The 21,765-nt window shown below is 38.9% G+C and overlaps 1 protein-coding gene across 1 annotated transcript in view; it reads right to left on the minus strand.

Moving 5' to 3' along the window:
* LOC115903686 overlaps positions 1 to 16,697 on the minus strand; it is a 57,757-nt gene extending 41,060 nt beyond the window's left edge. The window contains exons 1-10 of the mRNA XM_030948329.1: positions 16,488 to 16,697; positions 16,146 to 16,383; positions 15,816 to 15,916; positions 15,396 to 15,465; positions 14,607 to 14,737; positions 12,846 to 12,934; positions 11,590 to 11,689; positions 10,370 to 10,413; positions 9,122 to 9,199; positions 293 to 489 (exon numbers count right to left, since the gene is read on the minus strand). Of these exons, the coding sequence (XP_030804189.1) occupies positions 293 to 489; positions 9,122 to 9,199; positions 10,370 to 10,413; positions 11,590 to 11,689; positions 12,846 to 12,934; positions 14,607 to 14,737; positions 15,396 to 15,465; positions 15,816 to 15,916; positions 16,146 to 16,383; positions 16,488 to 16,697 (1,258 nt within the window). The remainder of the gene's footprint in view (positions 1 to 292; positions 490 to 9,121; positions 9,200 to 10,369; positions 10,414 to 11,589; positions 11,690 to 12,845; positions 12,935 to 14,606; positions 14,738 to 15,395; positions 15,466 to 15,815; positions 15,917 to 16,145; positions 16,384 to 16,487) is intronic.
* Positions 16,698 to 21,765: the final 5,068 nt, after the last annotated feature.

A 21,765-nucleotide genomic window follows, 5' to 3' on the forward strand; every position in this document is an offset into this window, starting at 1 on the left:
GAATAAATAGTTTAAGGACTTGACAGGTGCAAGGCAGGCATTAAAAAGTAAAGCAAAAGGAGCAGTGATCAAAAATATAAAATAGTCAGCCAGCAAGATAAATAAGATTATGTTTAAAATTTCTAAAGGAATTTCTAGCAGAAGCCCTTGAAAATATCAGTTCAATACAACATGACTCTAAGGAACTGATTTAACAAGAAATATGCAGAGACTAAATGGAAATTAAAGTAGCTACTTCTGTTTGATAACACACTTCATTGACAGAGATACCGTTACATGAAAGAAGACTAACCTGGAATTTCAGTGATGGAAACCTGGGAAAAGTCACATGTAACATCTGGTAAAAGATAGCGCTGAGGATTGCCCAATTCATACACCAGCTGCTCAGCTACAGTGCCAAAAGAGATCAGTCCCCCTGTGTCTGGTGGTTTGGAAAGAATAAAGTCTCCTTCAGAGGAACATTCTACAATGGGAAAGCCTATGTTGTGCCTAGAATATGAAAAACATTAAGAAAAAAGCCTTATAAATACCAAGGGAAAGTGAAAAGAAATAATAATAACACCAGAATTTCATAGTAATGGCCAATCAAGTAAAACCTGTCAAGAGTTACAATTTATCTGTTGTTTCTACAGAAATATACACTAAAAAACAAGCCCTGAACGAACACCTCAACTGAAATAATATGAGGATGTAGTCTATTGTCTGGCAAAGAAACACAGATATAACAGGAGATTCCAGCTGCAGACATAGATGTAGGGAAGGGAATGGAGAAAGACACCAACAGAAACAGTTCAAGTAAAAAGAAGCTGAAAGAATTAGAGGACTATGATTAAAGATGTAAATTTAGAGTAAAATAAACCACGGTTAATTCTAGCCCCACTTGGCTACAGCAGCACACACAGCATGACGGTGAAGACATGTAAATACACCCTGCACTCTGGATTTGTAAAAAGGCAGTCATAGAAGGAAGAACAAACTGTGCTGGGAACCTCAGAGATGAAGGGAAGCAGGAAACAGGAATAATCACACCTACAAAGGATAACTTCGCATGTCAATAATAAATTATATACAGGAAAGTCCATCTGAAAACAGAAAGACATATGAAAGTAAAGATTTTCAGTACATAGAAGACAGAATTAACAGAAAATTAAAAGGCACAGCAAAAAGAAAAGCAGTGAAATTACGGACATGTTCATAAATTAAGATATTCTTCTTCCTCCTCACATTCTCACAAGCAAAATACACAAAAAGTGATCAAAATAACTCATAATAAGAGGCACATACTGGTCATTACAGTAGCAGGGCAGAATTTTCAGGATTGTGTAGACAAGATCCAGACATCTGCTTTTCTAGCTAAAAGGCTTTTATTTTTTTTACAGAGAATCTGAGCAAAATTAAGAACTTCAAATTTTTCAGAAGTACGTGAGAATTAAAATTAAGAGCGCAAAGATTCTTCTGAAAAGTCTACATGGCTCCCTTCCCTCTCACAAGAAGCCTGAAATTTGTAAAAGTTACAACATAACTTTTATCCCACAACATAAAATGAACACAAGAAGAGGAGTTGAGGAGACACAGTCCTTTGCAAAACCTAAACCATTCTAAAAAGGTCCTGATAATGAAAGGTGGTGAACATTACCATGCTCATTAAAGCCAATGACCTTCAGGTCTTCCACACAAACTTAAAACCAGTTAATCCCTCAATTTAATTATTTTTTGGGTGGTAGTGGTAACAATGTGCTGAACATACAACTGAACTGGTTATCAGCAAAGGTTGCATGAACACAGTTTGTATAACATAAATCCGCGAAGTCTGACAGAAAGTAAGCAAAAATACCAGTGAACTCTTAAGGGACATTTGTAAAAGTTCATGAGAGTTTGAGCAGATTCCTTATCACCAAGAATATTCAAACATAACTCCATTATTTTAAAGAAAGGATTAAGACAAGATCTGTTACCAGAGATCAGCAACTTTTAACACTTATAGCAGACAAATTTGAGAAGTATGGTAGCTGGTGGACACCACATCAAATCAGTTAAGATAATACTTCATTTGACTGGTCTTCGAAACTATTTACACCACTAAAAAGATATAGGAAACCAGAAAAGCCTACCCTGGTGAAGGCAAAGAATCGAATGGAATCAACAATTTCATATTGCTCTTCTAGTGGAAGGGGGGCGTTGAGGGGAAAAGAAGAGAGAAAAGATGGTAGTAGAAGTATGTACTATTCAAAATTTTGAAGTGTGACATAGAAAAAAACACCCAAAACAGCCCTCAATTCTTGGTCTGGAACATTAATGTTGGTAACAGACTAATGTGTAATTATCTCCATTTTAGATGCAAGGAGACACACAGAGGAAGCATCATGATTTGGCCAGGGTAACAAAGCAGGATCAGTGACTGAACAAGACTGGAATTAAGAAGCTTTTACCCTCTCAGTTCCATGTTTGTGTGCTCGACCCTACTACCTATCTGTCCTGTCTTAAGGCAACAGCACCCAGTGCCCTGCTAGCACACTCAATTCAGCTTCATCAGATCAGGTACCCAGAAGAGACACCACTCACGTGAAGACAGATCACCCAGAGCAGTCCATGTCCATGCACTGACAGCCAGTGTCCCTGCTGCAGCCCACTGCGATCTCAGTCATCAGCACATGCAACTCTTACAGTACCCTCCAGCAATCTTTGCTTTGAAGGAAGAACTAAACTGTAGACATTCAACTTCCTACTCTGAACCATTCAGTCTACTAACATTGATTCAACTTCATTTTGCCCAACTTGCACTCTCAAAACCCCCAAACCATTAAAAAACAAAACCCAAATGTAACAGTAAGACAAAGTGAGAAATTTCATCCCCTAGTATGATCAAAATACAGCAGATATTGTTTCCCTCCTGTGGTGTTCAGGGTACACCACCACCCAATGAACTTTTCTCTATGGGCAGTTAGTTGCAGAAGATGTGTATTCCCCCAGGTTATGCCAGCCCTGAAAGCTTCCCTCACTTTTTTAACAATTCACAACATAGAGATGCAATGATCTGGGTTCTACCTGTATTGAAACTGGATGACTGGGAAAACACAAATACCCAGTACCATCTCGTAGCAGATGGCACTAATAACCCACATTAACATACACACGCTTAAGACAAATGTATTTTGTAAACTGCTAAAAGACATTACTTAAAATTAATTTTCACCTTGGAAACAAACGGGTCTGTCACTCCTAAGATACAGTCAAGTGACAGCTACTAAAATCAGCCATAAAAAGCTCTTTAGCAGCAGTACCTGCCTTGTTCAGGTATACCACAGGCAGTATAGTCACACCATCACCCTGACCACCACTTTTAAAACAGCGACTCTTTGCCTGATTAACTTATAAGTTTTACTGAATGACTACACACCACATGATATCTGCTTTGTGGAGAACATGCCACCTTTAGGCTGTCCATAACCCATAGCCAAGCTGTCCTTTTGTATAGTGCAGCAGCAGAGTAAGCACAGAACTATGAACTTCAGCAACTATGGTCATGGCATCCAAAGGTACCTTGGCAAAGTGGCATCCTTCACCAGTAAAAGAATTCCATCAGTTCAGTGACAAAATTCCTATGTAGGATGAGGCAGTAGCAGGCAATGGAAACAATTCCCAAAGGGAACTAATACAATTCATTCTAATTAAATTACATAAATTAATAAAATACAGTACTAGAGATAAATATCAAGTACTATTTTTAAAATATTTAAGCAGTTCTTTTAGCACAGGGTCAATATACACAAGTAATACATATCAGTTTGTGAGGGGAGATGACAACTGCCATTCTTTAATCCAAAAGATCCATTTCAGGTTGCATGTTTGCCATTTAGCAAGAAAATCTATTATATATGAATGTATATATAATATAGACATTAATAAACCAGAACACTGAATGAGACCAAGCTAAGATTACACCTCAAAAAACCCCTCCAAACTGGGCCTAGATAGGAGTTAACAGTTAAAGCAGGTCTTAGTGAAGACCTACAGCACAGGAACAACCAAGTTACAGAACTGGTTTTGCTGCTGAAGCCTCCATCTCAAACCAACCTACTCTTATAGTAATCAAGAATCTGAGTTTTCTGTCAAGTTCTCTGCCTGCCGACAACTTACTCTTGGATTAATTTTTTCCATGAAAATGTTATTTTTTCTTCAGCTTTGGCTCTCAAAAATGTTACAGTTTATGGGCATGTAATAGGTGATAAATTAATCTGTCTAAGCAAGGATCTCCTCCCTGTCTACTCTGGAACACTACTCAGAAGCCTCTGAGGAGCCATCAAGATAAACTTCCTCCTTGTTTTGCCATTGTTCTTACACCACTTGCATTACAAGGAAAGCAAAATCCATGACGAGTACCTTGGCTCTGGGAGAAAGACATTTGAGATGGAACATGTATTTCTCTCATCAAAAGCGTCAAATCCCTCAAGTACCCCATTCTAGCCACTACTGCTCAGTGGAGATTACTGGCAGCAGAAGATGGGACAGAGAGTGGAGTACATTCACTTGGCAGGGGAAGCTGCTGCAAGAATGAAAACAAAACCCCACAGCAATGCATGGTGGAAGTGAACCAGGATCCAAGTAAGCTGTGGTGTGAACTTTTAGCTTTACAACTAATGCAGCTGCCTGGGACGTGACTCAGTGAATGTCGCACCAAGGAGAGCTCTGAGCCAAGCTTCTCAACTCCTTAGCTATGCATTTTAACCAGAATGCTACTAGGCAAAAAGCAGAAGCTCCTACCACTTCTAGCAGTGTTTTGACAACAGGTTTGAAATTGTTAATACATCAGGCAAGATCAGCACAAACTTACAAAGTAAAGGTATAAACAACTCTTCACACGTAGGTATAAAAATGTTTCCTAACATGCAATTCTGCTTTAGGCAAGACTTACTAGTTGCATCACTTATGCATCTGACTAGGGCATTTCTGACTATGTCTTGCACCTCCAGTTCTAATGGCCAGACAATTTCAGGCTAAACAGACCAGCTGCCTGGTGTTCTCACCTGCCTGGAATAGATGGTGCTACAGAGAAAAAAAATTCCACACTGTTGAATGGGACTTGCACGCTGGATTTTGTTCTAGTCCCAAATTAAGAAATCTGGATCCAGCCCTTAAGAGTCTACAGCTATTGACTTACCCTTTTGGTCATCCCAGGCCAGAGGATTATGCAGTCTCAACCAATGTACACTCTTGGCTTAGGGCAAAATGTCAGTGTTTATCATCTCCTCAAAATGATTATCTACTGATCAGCCTTAGTTTATTCTCTCCTGCATTTCAAAACAAAACAAAACAATGTACTAATCACCCACTGGCACTAAATAAGAGCAACAGACAGCAATGTCTGGGGACAAATGAAATTAAATAGAGATCTGTGAATTATCAATGCAGTTCTAGCAGTACAGTTCATTTTCACACATGACATGAATTCCTCACTGGAAGCTGTAGACAATGTAATGTGTAATGTCTGTTAACAGACATTAAATAGGGAGCAGTGATGTATTATCACTTATGCTGACCCTCTGCTGATGTGTATTACTATACAAATAACAGAAATGGAGTGCCTTTTTTGATAACACTAACTTAAAATCAGAATTTAAGAATGCACATTACTCTTTCTATAGACTATGAACTAATGGTTTCTTGCACTTTCTCTGCTAAACATCAGAGAATTCACACAAGGGAAGAGTCAAGCACTCACCTTCTCATTGGAAAAATAAACAGCACCTATCCCCTCTACGTGTCTATCTGTCTTCATGAAAACTGAACAAAACCTTACAGCTTCAAGATTCCCACCTACAAGTCAAATGCACTAAGGAGATACACACAGCACAAATCCCAGTGCCTTAGGTGACCACAAAGAAAGCAAGTAAGTTTGGCTTCTATCAACTAAAGTAACTTGGAGAATCACAAGCTGGAACACGCACTTCACTTGTTTTACATTAAAAACTTACTTTAAGGAGACAACAAAGGAAATGAAAGAATAGCTTAGGTTTTAATAATTAACCATTAAATGCCCACACAAATATTCCTGAGATTCAAAGCACCCCTCTGCAGTGGAATTGAGTTCCCAAAAGTATCTGCATCAAACATTTCAGGAAAATTAGAAACAAACAAACAACCCCCCCACCCACATCAAAAACCCCCCAACTAAACTATGTTGGATGAATGAAGTGGATTCAATCCAGTGCCTCAATACTCACTGAGACATGATAGTAAATGCACAGAATGTAAGCTCTAACTTGCCTAGTTTCATTTAGATTAACTAAAGTACTCTTGTTTATAGAGTTAATTATTTCTGCTTATGCACAAACAATAGACAGATAAGATCCATAAACCTGAAGTGTAGCAAATTCTTTGGGTTTTGTTTACAAGTTGGAAAAAACCATACCCTTCAGTCCTTCTTAGACAGAAGAGCCACGTGGATTACTGTTGGAGAGAAAAAACCCCAAAGACAGTCCAAAAAATGACCGTGGCTGGAGGCTAAGAAAGCTCACCGTCAGCAGTGAGGTGTGAGGAGGAGAGAGGCTGCCCTCCAGTGTTCAGTTTCCACACACCAGTAAGTGCAAGGGATGGGTTTTCTGCTCTTGGGCTGCACAGATGCACTCATGGAGTGGGAAACTCCTATGTGAAAGGCACATTCATGATAAACACAGATTTAACTTGGCTTCTTCCCCCTCCTATGTATTGATTTAATTGGGCTGGTTTGGATTTAACATTAGGTACCACCCACACAATTCTATTCAGATCTAAATTTATGCATCTAAATAAATCAACTTTTTTTTCAGGAGACTGTTAAAAACATCATTTTTCCTAAATGAGGGAGAAATCATTAACAGACACAGTCAAGTAACTTCTGCAAACTCTGTCAGAGCTCTGTTGACCTACTTGCAATATAGCTAGTTAGTGGCTGCAGGTATGGCATGTTTTGCTCACTACTGAGACTGAGATACCATGTGATTATTGTATATTATTATGAATGCATTATCTGCATGCACTGAAAACAGATTCATTTTCATTCAAAACCCTATGCCATCAAATTTCTTTAAACTCAAGAGAACAGGTTACTACTAAACTATTAAATGGGAAATACATTTTTTGCATCCCAAGAGTGTTCATAATGTCTGCCCTCCATGCTTTTGGGCCTAAATATAGCAAACTACAATCTATCAGGAAACCAAAATTTATCCAAATAATCTCCTCTCTGCCTTCCTTCTCCCCATATTCTAAGTGGATGTACTGGATCACAATTCCACTTCAGTTAGCGAAGTGGATCTCCACTCTACATTTCAAAACTTATAATCAAAGCTCATATATTATTCTAGCTTTGACTGGTGTTTGTAGCTTATCATACAGGCTGATGTGTCACATTATTTTATTTCAAGAATTTCATCAATTACATGTCTAAGACTCTAAAATTGCCAACAAACTGGCTAGTTTTAAGGCACCATGATCAATTCTTTAGCAGACTTAAACTAAAGGAAAATAAATAACTATTATATTAGCACAAATACAGTCATGTATGGTTTCAGGGCATGTACATATATCCAAGGGGACAAGGTAACAAAGCAGTATCAGGTGTTAAACCTCTATGTTCTTTAACAGAGATTCAATTCAGCACCAGTCAGCTCTAAGCCACAAGCTTACTATGATTTTAGACAAAGTTCTGTGATTTTACAGATACAAAACTATTAGCTATGCATATTCATGTACATAAACTCTTCTGTAAAATTAACTATTCTCACTCCAATAGCTCACAACTTAATATATTCAAGCTGCCTTTCTTTTTTAAAGCCAGACTGACACTCCTCACAGAAAAATCCTTTAAAAATAAAGACCTATCAAACATTTTAATAACAAAATTAGTATTCTGTTTTTTCACTTTGATCCTTTTATAAAACAACATCTTTTGAAGTCACAGTTACAGAAGATTTTAAGAAGTTTCATGATGCAGCACAATTAAATGATTGGGAAAGATATCAGAATAGGAATTTCCAAACCAAACTTATTACTATAAACACTCTCCTTTGATTTCCCATAGAATACAACAGTGAAGAGCGAGTGCAGTTTGTTCAGTAGCCTTCCAGTAGGTGAGAAGAAATGTCCAATCCTGTTTGTTTCAATGCCATACATGCATTCACCTTTAATCAGCAGTGCTCAGGAACTCAGAAAAGCAGCACACATCTTTTAGGATCACACTCTGAATCAGAAGCAGTAGTCACTACAAGAAGAAATAATCCAGGCAGCCCTATGGCTCCTCAGACAGCAGGGCACAGCCCTGCTGGGTCAGCCTGGGAACAGGAACACACTGTATTAAAGCACTCTTCTCTCCTGCACCTCCCTGCTGCTCTTCACCCTTTCCTCCATCACATAAAAGAAGAGCTGCCTTTCTCATGATATAGCAAACAAGATTCCTCCCTCTCATCAAAATACAGAAGTAACTGCAGTCAGAACCATGCAGAAAATGTGTTCCCCAACTACTGTTAAAAACAGGTTGGCAAAAAGCAGGCTCCCCCAGCAGGCAGAACAACACACCTACACATAACTCTAATTCAACAGCTCTGAACAGAAGATACACAGAACTTTTTGGAAGGACTGTCCATCCAACAAATCAGGTTGTTCAGCAGGACAGAACTATGGCATATATTCATACCTACCAAAGCAAATTATGTCAAATTTTTGACTGACCAGCAAGCATCTCTGATCTAACTGAAGACTATTGTAACAGCATCCAAACATCAATATTGTCCTTTCCAATACAATCATACATGAAAGTCAATATTAAATCTTTTCAAAAAGCAGAGGATAGAGAAGCAAACGGGAAAAAAGTTTTAAAGGGGGAAAAAAATAATCAAATTGCTAATTTGTTTTTCAAAATCTGCTGAAGTTAACAAAAGAAAGACCCTGTCTGACCAAAAAGGAAAACTTCAAAAGGGAAAACAGAACTTGTAGAAAAGTAACACTGAGGTGGCGAAATATCAAGAGACCCATATTGTGTCCCCAAAAAGAGAAAGGTAGAAGCAGTTTTCACAACACAGATACAAGCAGAAAACCTCATCTTTGGTCCACTACAAATATCCATGCTGGTATCTAGTTTACCTACCAGTCTGGTACTGTGTGCCAATCAGTGAATATTCCACCTGTACACTGAGCACCACATTCAATGAGATGACCTGCAAGACTGGGAAAATGGCATTAAAGTAACTAAGTATAATGCAAAATCAATTTTTACAAATCCAGCTTTAAAATACAATGGAAATAGAGTCAAATTTAAAAAAACATGCTATTTTCCTCCACAAGTATCTAATACAACTATGAATTATACACTAAGCATAACAAGGGATCCTGAAAGATGAATACAGTGTTTAAACGACAAATTCTTGCAAGAATTTTCCTACAAAAAATGAATACCTAGAAGATTACCTCACACCTAAAACCAAGTTTTCCTAGTAATTTCAAATCTTGGTCGAAATTCAGTATCTTACTAGTCTGCGCTGTGTGTAACTAAATAGACAAAGACCATTTTTAAATGAAGAGACAAAAAAAATTCAAAAATTCACCTCCACATATTATGTATTCACTACAGTGAATTATTATAATTATGTACTACTATTTTCCAATTTTGATTGTGATAGACCATAACTATTCAACCGAATTATGGGGAAAATCTTCATCTCTATAATCCCCAACTCAGTGGAGCCTGAATGAATTTCTCTCCACATTTTTCCTCAAGCAGAAGTTCAAGAACACTAATACTAGAGTTTGCTCGGGCTAAGTAATCACTCTTTAATGAGTACTTCAATTCAGATAAATTATGTACAACATTAAATTACGTGGCATAATTCTACTCCTTTCTGAACCACATTCCTAACCCTAGGACTACAACAAGGATTTGTACATGGGAGCACTGACACTGAACTTCAATAAAATCATACCAGGATGCTGCCTTCTGACCAAACCTGCGTTTGTGCATCCTTCAGAGTAAGCCCTGCAACCACCCCAATTATCATCAGTGGCAGCCAAACAGAAAAACCTGGGAATCAGTGGCCTGTACTATAAGATTTTATCTCTGAACACAAAATGAACAGCAAGAGAAAATTAAGCTGTTAAATGACATCATTCAACCCTTTCTTTTCTTGTCTTTTTTAAGCTGGTTCCAGAACGAAGTCTTAATTTCAATTCCAAGTAAGAGTAGTAAGTGAGCATTGAAAAAGAACTCAAAACCTAACAAAAACATGCAAATAAATTAATGAAATGATAATATGAAAAATTAGTATGTGCTGAAAAAGCTGATACCTTGACATTATGATATGAAATATAGATTTACCCCATTTCTTCTTATATCATTTACCTTCCTGCAGCTAGCAAGTCATAGTCATCCCTATTCCAGCCAAACTAGAAGAAAAACACAAGTATTTTAAATGCACAAAAGTTTCATACAGTACAAAAAACTGCACACAGTGTGTTCATTGCTTTGAATAACAATACATTGGATGTATTTTAAATCTAAATAACAATAATTGGCAGGCACTGTACATGGATTTGAGTTCCTATACAGCAAATCAGCAAAAAAACCCTTCTGACACACTTCAGTTTTGCTCCTATTGATACACCACAACAAATTTAAACTCTGAAAGTCATACTCTCTTCAAAAAAACTGGAAGGGCAACATCCATATTACTTAAAACTTCACAACCTAGAGGTTTAAAAGTATAGTACCTATCTTGTGTCACGTGAACAAACCGCTATGTGTCTTCAAATTCTGAAAATTATCAACTCCTGGAGTACTACCAGTCACCCTCAAAAACTGGAAGTACGCCTTCTGTTTAATTAGAAATTTTAGCTAGTATCTTTTCCCTGAGTTCAACCTGCAAGCAACACAGTGATTGTTCCTTATATAGCACTTTACAGGAATCTTCCTAAAACCTTTCCTAAATAAATTAGGTAAGGTCTCTCTGGAGTAGGTAATACACACTGACAGTTGTTATTTTGAGAATGTAAACAACTAGGAATAAAATAAGAAGTCATAATGGAAATTATAAGTGGAAACTCCAGAAAACTACCATGCTTGTATAATTTTTTGAATTTCAAGGAATTTCAGAAATGCTGCATTGAAACTTGACTACTTCAAACAAAACTGGTTACCCACTGCCCTCAAAACCCCAGTGTTTTAAACCACCTCACATGCTACCCCCCAGCCAGAGTGAGCTCTACTACTGACACTTTGTGGTAAAGAAAAATATACTTGCACACCAAACTTAGTAGAAAGGCAAGGGAAAAAAACCCAAAACAAATGGTAAGAGTGAAATACTGGGGAAAGAGGCTAAGACTTCCTAAATTTCCCCATGCTTTCTAGCTCAATGGTATACAAGTTAACAAATACGCCTGCTATCAGTTTAGGAGAAGCGGAAGCTGACAACTTTTCATGCACATAAGAAAAAAAATACAGATGCTCCTTATTTTTAATTTAGTATAGCTACATTTTCATAATGGACAAAAATTGTCTGACAATGACTGCTGACTATTCACTCACATATATTTATCAGCATTTGGAAATTAACTTGTACTTACAGAATGAATGAGTGGTCCCAATACAATCCCGCTGTCAACACATCTGCCCGTCACAACAATGTCAGCTCCAAGGTCTAGAGCTCTGCTTATTGGTCTTGCTCTAAAAATGACAAAACACAGCAGTAAGTACTTTCATCTTTTAAAGCATCATTTAAAAAACAGTTCCCTGACACAGGTTAAAAATCACTTAAAAATTGCATACGAAATCAATAAAATCTACTTCAACAATCAACTTCTCATTAGGTATGCACATGAAGAGTATTTTAAAGAGCAGTCATCAGGGCACTATCAAATTCAGATACCCAAATAACATAACTGGAACACTTCTCTTTACATCTACAGAAACTTTCTTGAATAAAATGCAGAGTGGAACATTTCTATCATCAATTACAGAAAAGAGTGTTTTTCAGAGATTCATTAACCATTTGATTTTTAGATGAGTGTATAAAGATGAACATTCTTCAGGGACAAAGCCTGGTGACTTAGCCCTCCAATTTTAAATCTTTTGGGTCAATTACCTAAGTGATTTAAGAACTCACAATATTTTCAAACTTCAAGAGCACTGAGCAAGAACAGGATCACCAACATCATCAACTGGAAGGGATGTATGTGACCACTGCCTCATTTATCAGTCATCTCCCTTTACTAGACCTGACTAACATTGATTCATCTGAAGTGGATGGTGACAATGAAAATGCAACTTCACAAAGAGGTAGCTAGAATACCTGCATTGACAGACTTATGGAAACCCTAAGCATCATAAAGGAGGGAAGGGAGATCTTTCAAAACAAGTGACCATCCTGAAAAACTGGTTTCCAAAATTTCAAGAGTACAAAGCCTAACACAGAGTTCAGCGCAACGTAACAGAACCTCCTACAGCACTGACTACATCCCAGTACTTGAACTCCTTGTTTGCACTTCTCTAGTGACAACACAGTAAACTACTCCATTCTGCATCGGAATACTCAGCATATGAAAAAGCATTTTTGCAATTATTGTAATTGAACTAACACTGGTTTGGCTTCAACTAAAACCTGATGGTTCACAGATGGTGTATTGCTAAGAAGTCATAACTTCCAAGGTTATAACTAAAACTTACTTACAAGTTACAAACAAATTTTTTTCAGGTTGCCTGAATAATTCAAAGGCGAACCTCATCTATTAAGTGGTTCTAACTGCAAAGCAAAACAAATTCCTGCATTCAGTGTGTTAAAATTAGTTGTTCATAATAAATACACCTTGCTAAAATAACTCACCCAAGATACACATTCATGCTGTGAATATTCTCTGGAAATTGTCTGCCACTCTCTAAATCGGTGATACCAGCTCCTTTTAAGTTCTCTTTCTGTTAGAAAATAAGCAGAACACACAAACTATGAATATTTTGAAGTTTCTACTGTAAGCCTCTCATTTAGTATCAAACAACAGATCCACCACATAGCAACTCTAAGCCAAGTATAATTATTAAAACTATTAACAATACCAATCAGTTGAATGGCTAAAAGCCTTAGATACACTTTTAACCACAACTTTTCCAGCATGCAGAAAATTAAGTTAGTCTTTAAAAAATGTAATGTTCATTTATATATGACCAACAGCAACAAACTGGGGTATTTCCTGGCCTTTAAACGGCCTTTAATTGCTGTAGGACTAAATAAATCAAACCCTGCAAACAGAAATGTATCTGCCACATCTGCAATGGTGTCATGGCCAGAGAACAAGATTAATCCTGCAGCTTCATAGGGTACTTAGAATAAACTGTTTTTCCAGAAAAGAAGGGGCAAGGGGAGGGTGTGGTTTTGACCATGAATTAGGCATTAGCTTGGCAAACCAGTGGATTGAGGGGACAGTGAATGCATAGACACAACATCCACACAAACTGTAAGTACTAATTTACAGGTGGGATCTCTAGTATGGGGGGAAAAAAGCCAAACTTCCACTCTGAACTAATCTGGTATTCTAAATGATTGAAATACTCCAAACCACAAGTAACATTTACCATGTTTCATGTATCAACAGTAGAAGTTGTCTGTAGACCATAAAAGCTGTGTCTTTTTGTTTCTGTAGGTTATGTACTGGCAACCGCACAGAAAACAATGCATTTCAGATCAGACATGTCCATAACAAGCTCAAATAACAACCACTGTTGTACCAGTAATGAAATTCTGGCCCACAGACAGTCATTTCAGCAGGGCGGCAGAAGTTTCTTAAAAGGAACTCCAAGCACCACACATAACTTGCAAATAAAGGATCTTACTTGATGATCTTCCACATTCAAGAGTATGCAAGGGGTAACAGATCCTACGCAGATAAATAATTTTCCAAGTTACAGGCAGAGATTTAACCACAGTGCAAACCTCTCCTCTCTTAACTACTATTGTGTACAAACTCTTTTCCCAGTAGCTTTTCAGGTATGGCCAACATTTTTTTGCAGATTTCATAGCTAAAGTATAATTCTCTAAGTAAAAAAAAATCCCATGTATTTAATCTTTTTTTTTTTATATTTAAACTTCAATCCTCTCCCTTAACATTACCTTACAGGCTGTAAACGAATTACTTAAAACCAGAAAACCAACTATCTATAAACAGAGTACCATCAGGAAATGCCTGTAAACCACTAAAAAAGCTAGAAGGGATAAACATTTGACTGTGTGGTAGCTACACCACACTCAGAATTAACCAGCATGATTACCTAGTTTAGACAGAAGCAGTAAATAACAGCATGTAATAGCTTCTCCTGAAGAGCAGGCAGACCTTATAGCAGATTCACATTTTGCTTCAAAAAGCTAAACAGAAGATGCAGAACCTTATAAAATTCACCCCCAATATATACCAAACAGCAGACGTGCTAAGAATTATATTTATGCACTAAAAAACACCTAAAAGATAATTAAGAACAATGTTTCTGATAGCAGAAGACTACTGCATAGAGACACACAAGGTTCCTGCAGAACAGTAAATGCCACCTTCATGCTATACAGACTTGAGCTACTAAGGCTTAAAACAAAGTGAAATACCTCACTCATCAGATCATCTCCAGCAACAACAGCTATTTTCAAATCAACATCTGCTTTCTTTGCCACCTCCTGAAGGGCAGCTGCACAAGCAAGTGGATTAATTCCACCAGCATTACTGATGATACGAACACCTAATAGAAAAAAAAAGGCAAATAAAGTTCAGCAGCATCAATAATCAATCACCTGTACTTTAAAAAGTATGCTGGAGCACAAGCAAGGTATCACCTTAGCAAGGTAACAAACATTCAGTCAAGCAAAATACGAAAACCACATTAAAAGAAAACCACATTTAACCTGTGAAAGGATCAGAAAAAGCCAGTACAAAATTGTTTAGAGAAAAATAACTGCTATAGATACTTCTCATCTATCCTTTATGAATGGAAGGAGAAAGTGACCAGAAAGACACACATAATGAGGCAGACACCATCAAACACCTCCAACAGGAACAGTAATAGACACCGTGAAGCTTTACTAATGTAAACAAAAAAAAAACCAGTGGAAAATCATACTGTAGAACTATGTAACCACACTGTAGAACTATGTGGGAATTTTGAAAAACTTAAAATACCTTGAAAACATCTAGCTCTCACGTTTTAAAAAAGATCTGTAAAGCAATCTATCATTCACAGACTGATGCTCTCTTGCAAGCCCCCTTTAGGTACTGCAAGGTGCTATAAGATCTTCCCAGAGCCTTCTCCCCTCGACACTGAACAGCCTCAACTCTGTCAGCCTGCTTTCCTAAGCAGGTGTACTGAAATAACACACAAACTCTTACAAGGAGTAACATACCTTTCCTGTGAATATCGTTTATATAGGGAGCCACAGCAGTGGAGACAAAATCCGGAGTGTAACCTAAAACCTAAAATAATAAAGAGCTGTAACAGTTTCTTACGGGTAGGTCAACCCAACCCCTCTCCTTGGTTAACACACAAAACAAGGAAGAACAACTTTCTCGCTAATAATACCATCGTTTGGGTAACGCGATAGGAAACTACACGAACACTTTCACCAGATGAAACTGAACAGATGCAAATAAATACATGCGAGTAAAAAGTATACTTAAGAAACCGTGTCCCCGTAACCAGGTATGTATTAAACAGGTTTCGGGCGCGATTTGCGCTGAAGGAGAGCTCGGGAGGTCGCAAAGTACCGGAGCGCACCCGCCCCGCCGAGCCCAGCACGCTGGGGCCGGACACCGGCGCTACTTACGGGAGAGCGGGCCTTGGCGGCCGTCAGCAGCGACATGGTGATCTCAGAGAGGTAATCGAAGACGAGGAAATCCAGCTTCCCTCCGTACAGCAGCTGCGGCACTGCCGGGGCAGGCAAGAAGGCACCATCAGCTCGGGGCACCCCGGTGCCCACCCCTAGCCCCGGAGCCGGCCCCGCCCGGGCGTGCGGCGGCGGCCCCGGCCCGGCCGCTTGCGCAACGGGGCTCTCTATGGAGCTGGGGCCGCCGTCCGCCGGGCTGGCCCGGTCCCCGCCGCCCCGCCGGGTCTCCCCGGCCGCCCCCCGAGCAGCCGCTGCCGCCCCACCGCCCACCTGCGACCGCCGTGTCCCCCCAGAAGCCCGAGGCGCAGCCGATGCGCACCGCGGCGCCCGCCGGGGCTCGCAGCCCGCGCTGCGCCGGCGGCTCCAGCGGGGCGGGCGGGCGGCGGCCCCCAGGAGCCGCGGGCCCCGCAGCGCCAGCAGCGCGGCGCAGCTCATCGTGGGGACAGCGGGAGCACGGGCACCGCCCCGGCTGAGGCTGCCCGACACAAGGCTGGGGAGGAGCTGGGGCCTGCGGAGGCGATTGGGAAAAGGGGCGGGAGAAAGTTTATAAATCCCGGGTGCGCGAGGGAGAGTTCTGGGAGCTGTAGGGCCGGTGTATAGTGTACTCATTGCGCCAGTCAGCCGTAGGGCAGTGATGGGTCCCGCCCGCGGCGTGTCCGAACGGGGCCTCGCCGGCTCGGGCTGTGCCTGGCCCCGTGCTGGATAGGGTCGGTGGCGGGTGTCGCATCCCCGAGGAGCTGCGGCCCTGGCGAGCGCAGCCGTGTCACTCCGAAGCGTGTGGCGGAGTGTCGGGGAAAGCCTCGGCAGTAGAAACCCAGTCATGAGGCTCGGGGTAACGCCAGAAGCGTGTCAGATAGTCCGGTTATGGAGTCCTTACGAAATCTTTTCCTCCTCGCCTAAATACAAAATGTGTTTATTAAACAGTTAAGACTTCCTGTGTGAGAGTGCACGTTTCTGTTCTGACATAAAGGGTTTCTCGGGTCCTGGACTGAATTTCTAGTCTGTGGACATGAGGAAAGTGTCACCAAGCCAGAACATTCCCTCGTGTATAAGGAGGAACGATTTCCTGGTGTCTGAGCTGGAGGGCTGTCCCTGGGTATCTCCAGCGAGGGCTAATCCTGTACAGGTGCTCCAGAGCCAATCCTCCGTGTCTGGCGTCAGCGGGCTCTGCCTGAACCGGAGTCTTACCTGCTGCTCTGACACAGCAACAGCTTGGCCTTCCCTAACAAGTACACTTCTATTCCAAGTGGGTTTGAATTATATCTTGCAAATGATACAATAATAAAACTGGCAGTCTTTGCAAGAGTGATGGAAAATAAAACGTTTGGTGTAACACTGACAATGCTAAGTACGTGTTGATGATGAGAGGGAGTTTTACGGATGTAAACAATAGCCATGTTAAAAATAAATAAGTACTTCTGGAAATTGTCTATAAGACTTCCACTTAGACTATTTTCAAATTGTGATTAGAAATAGTGCAGTTGAGAGAAGATAGGAAATAATCTTGCTGTGATGTCAGAATTTGGTTCCTTATTAGCAAGGTACAATGTTTTCCTATGGCAAAGAAGGGCTATAAAACACCATTTTATGTTCTCAGTGCCTGAGTGATGAACAATTCCTGTCCTAATCTATTAAAGAAGCAGAACCAAGGAGGTCATAAAGAAAGAAAATTTGGTTCCCTATACACATTTTTATTATCACACTATGAAAGAATTTCATTATTATGTTGAAAATTTGCAAGTTTTGAGTCCCTATAAACTAGTAAACATGCAAATAATCAAGTAGGGGAGAAAAACCACCAGGTAATTTATGCATATTCGACTCTAGAGGGCTTTGTTCTAAATATGTATTTATTGTAGCTCCTTAAAGTCAACTTTGAAGCAAGAATCAGAAAGAGCGCTGTCTGGTACAAAATACATGGCTACCTGTATAAACATAAAGACAGATGCTTTCTGTAAATAAACTTCAAAGTGTTTTCCACGTGTGTTTTGATATGGAATGCATTGCAGTCACATGCCAACATATTGCAGCATGGCAGGAGACGTGGCTAATCCTCTGCAAGTCATGCAACCCTCTCAAATCCTGGGGTGAAATTCAGGTGTGGTTCACCTTGGCTGGGACATTATTACCAATATGCTGCAGTCCTGCCTACTGTGCTTGAACCCATCCAGAATACATGCCAGTCCCTGATAAAGAGAATCACTGATTACCCATGGATGCAAGTCAAGGTTCCACTGGAATGGGTTGGGGCACGTTTTCATGCTGCAAAACTGAACTCATGGGCATGAGCAGAGCTGGCTGCTGAGGCCAAGGGCCCGGAGGCCAGTAGGTGGCTGTGTCTGACCACTGTCTGCACCTTCCTCACCTAAAAAACAATCCCTGGCCCCAAAAACAGCCACCTGCTCCCTGCAGCATCCTCTGTGCCTTTCTGTCTCTCCAGATGAACCAGGCATTTTATCTATGTTAAGAAATAAATATTCACATGCACGTGTGTACATTGGTGAAACTGCCTTGGAATCTATTATTTAGCTGTATTCTTTTATCTTCTCTCAGGTATTTTCATAGCATGGATTTTGACAGCCACTGCTCATGGTTCGGGGGAAGGACTGGATCTTGCTTTGTCAGAAACCATTTCAAGGTCCTTATGGAACATTAAATACAATTTTAGCAAATTTGTTTATGGATGTTGATGGCTGTGTGAGACAATTAATATCCAACATATACTTAATATTAAGACACACCCATTAGCTAATCTTCCAAAAACACAAGGAAAGGATTTAGGATCATTTCTATTATTTGCAATGGTGCAGTGAAGTGATAAAGGGATCAAAGCCTGTATTCTGTTGGTTCCCCCAGTATGGAGGGGTTTGACAGCTGGCTTGTAAGCAATGCTGAGTTAATAGAAGAACAATTGATGATTTTTGAATATATCTATAGTAAAGAAGAAGATAAGGCTGTTAGCATAGAAAGAGATTAGAAAAAATACATGAAAATTTTTGTAAGCAAAATTTCATATATAAGTACATGTGTATACGTGCCTTATTAAATTACTGTAAAACTTTTGCCAATTATATTAACGCTAATTGCTTTGGACCAATAAATATAATACGTTATTATAATATAATTAATGACTTTAAATCACACTTTGTTAAAAGTATATAAGCTAGAAAACACTCAGAATAAAAATCTTTTTCTTCTTAAACCCTAATCACATGTGTGTATGTCATGTCCAACCTAACAATAACACCCCAGCGAATGTGTTTCTTACTCAATTTGTACTTATCCATAAATAAGTAGACTGTTTAATAAGCTTACTGAGATTCCAGCAAAATCATCCATTTTTCTGAGAGAGTAATTTATTCAGTACCTCTATTGCCTTAATTTCAGAAATCATTTCCTTAAAATATACTGAATTTTCATTACCATCATCATTCCATCCTGAGCAGTAATGATTAGCTCAGAGCCCATTATTTTATACCTGAGGTTAGGATTGTTTGAATGAAAGCACAGGCAAATTATATAGTGGTTCTTTTCCAGGTAGGCTTGGGAAGCAATGCTCTGTGATGGTCAAGTCTTAATTTTGAGATTTTTTTGAGATGATTTAAGAGATTTTAGGAACAGTTTATTGCTCTTTGAGGACACCAGATGGCACTGTGTGGTTGTCGGTGAGGCCCAAAAGAAACCACAATGACTAACAAGCCTCTGTGGAATTCACAGGCAGGAGGTGCTAGTAAAGGCTTGACTGTATTTGTGACCTATGTAGGGGATTTGGGTCAACAATAAAAGCTGTCACAACTCAGTCACGTGATAGAAACCCATTGCTTAATGTTAAATTTTTAAGAATAAGCCAGAATTCCTTCTCATTATTTGTGAGAAGAAACCAAGAGAAAGAAAAATCTTCTGGCTTTATTTTTTATGCCAGAGAAAGAAAAAGACTACAGATTAAAACAAGAATAAAGAATACTTTTTTTTTCTGCTCATGGTTTACATGTAGATAAATCTGAGCTTCTCTTTTCTTCAGTGACCCTAAATACTTATATTTACATTTAATCAGCTAGTGCTATTAATGTTTCAAACATAAGCCTGTGCTTCTCTTCCTGTAAACAGATTCATGCACCAGCATGGAGCACAGATAATGGGTAAGAGAACTGTGGAATTCATTCTTCTGCTTCCATCATCCTGAATTAATGGCATTCAGGCCTAATCCTTGAAGTCAGGGAGGACAACACAGAGTGCATTTTCCCAAAACAAATACACTTTCCATTATATTTCTAGGATTTCTCTGACAGTTAGGCTTTCTCTGATTGCTTAAAAAGTACAAGCAAAGTATTTCCCAGTCCAGAGGTTTATTGTGAAATACATTACATTTTTGCTGTATTTTCTTTAATGTTATTGTCAATAAATTCCTGTCCAAACTAATAATATCAGCCTATATGTTTGATTATTGAAGTAGACTCTGTTTAGTTTATTGAGGCTCTGTCCTCTCAACTAATTACAAAATACTCAGCAAATATTTGAATTTACTACTTATCTCATACCCACAAATTAGTGCATCTCTCTGTTTAACAAATAAGTTCACTGTTCTTGCCCTCAAGGTAAAGTATACACTGCAATCTCTTTTCTGCAGACAGTCTGAATACCAAGCTTTTCTAAGTGAATCAGCAGTTGAAAATGGTTTCTGTAGATGAGTAAAGGCAGAGAATTTACTATATTGCATCAAATATCCCTAAATAAGCTCAAAAATTATGTTTTGCTGAACATGGTTTAGGGCTTTGTAGGAGATTTTTAGAATTTCAAGGGATAACATCATGTACTACAGGACTCAGAAAAACCTCAGTTATGACAAAACAACAGAATGAGTTATCTTCTGAATCATCCTGACTCCATTCCTTTATATCACATTCTTTTTTTCAGACATAAGATCACTCTTAATGCCTTAAGATTTGAAAGAAGTTTAAATAAAATCTTTAATGCATCAAATTAGGCAAGCAGAACTAACTAAACAGAAACACAATAGGATTTTTAAAAAATAAGATACTAGCTCATTCAAACCATCAAATATCTGACTTATAGATATGAAGTGTCTTCAGAACTATTATGATGATTAAGTGTCTTGATTTTTGGCCCTTTAATTTTAACATATTTATTTAAGTTTGTTTGTAGTGATATTTAAGTCAAAATAAAAACTATGTATTAAAGCAATAACCCTTGGTTATTCTTTGCAAAAAACAAAGCATCTTTTATGTTATTAAAAGTGCTGATATTAACAGTCATGAATCACTGTAACGTCTATGTTTTGATTTAAGAAAATACATTGGCTTGTAAGTATTAAAGAATACACTTGAAAGTGCATATTCCCAGTGTGGAGGCAGCAAAATATCCCATAATTTCTTTCCAAAATGAAAGGTTCTGCCTGACACGAAGTACATGCATTTCTTACTGTTCTTAACTCAGTTTTCAAAGAAACAACTATTTCCAGCCAGTATTTGAGCAAAGTACCTGTACTGGTGTCACAAGTGTAAAAAAATTAAAGGCTCTCCCTTGCACAGCAACTGATTTTGTTGACTCATTTTCACTTCAGGAAGGGTGAGGAAGAAATGTGCTGCACAGAGTGGACTATGCAATTGGAAAAAAATGTTGTTATTTACCTTTCGCCCACATTTTGAAAATTGAAAGAGAAAGATAAGTTACAAAACTTTTTTTCATTTTCACTTTAGTGCACTTGGCTTTCTCACCCACCATTGGTATAGCTTTGCTACGAGGCAGCTTTTTAGTTGTCTCTAGTTCTCATCCTAATTATCACACTTATTAATTGACCTAGAAAAGGGGATTTTGCCCACTAATCTGTTCAGTAATGCAAGCAGGGTGATACATGTTGGTGATAAATAGC

This window comes from Camarhynchus parvulus, chromosome 4, assembly GCF_901933205.1.
Source record: "Camarhynchus parvulus chromosome 4, STF_HiC, whole genome shotgun sequence".
In the NCBI taxonomy this organism is placed as follows: Eukaryota; Metazoa; Chordata; class Aves; order Passeriformes; family Thraupidae; genus Camarhynchus; species Camarhynchus parvulus.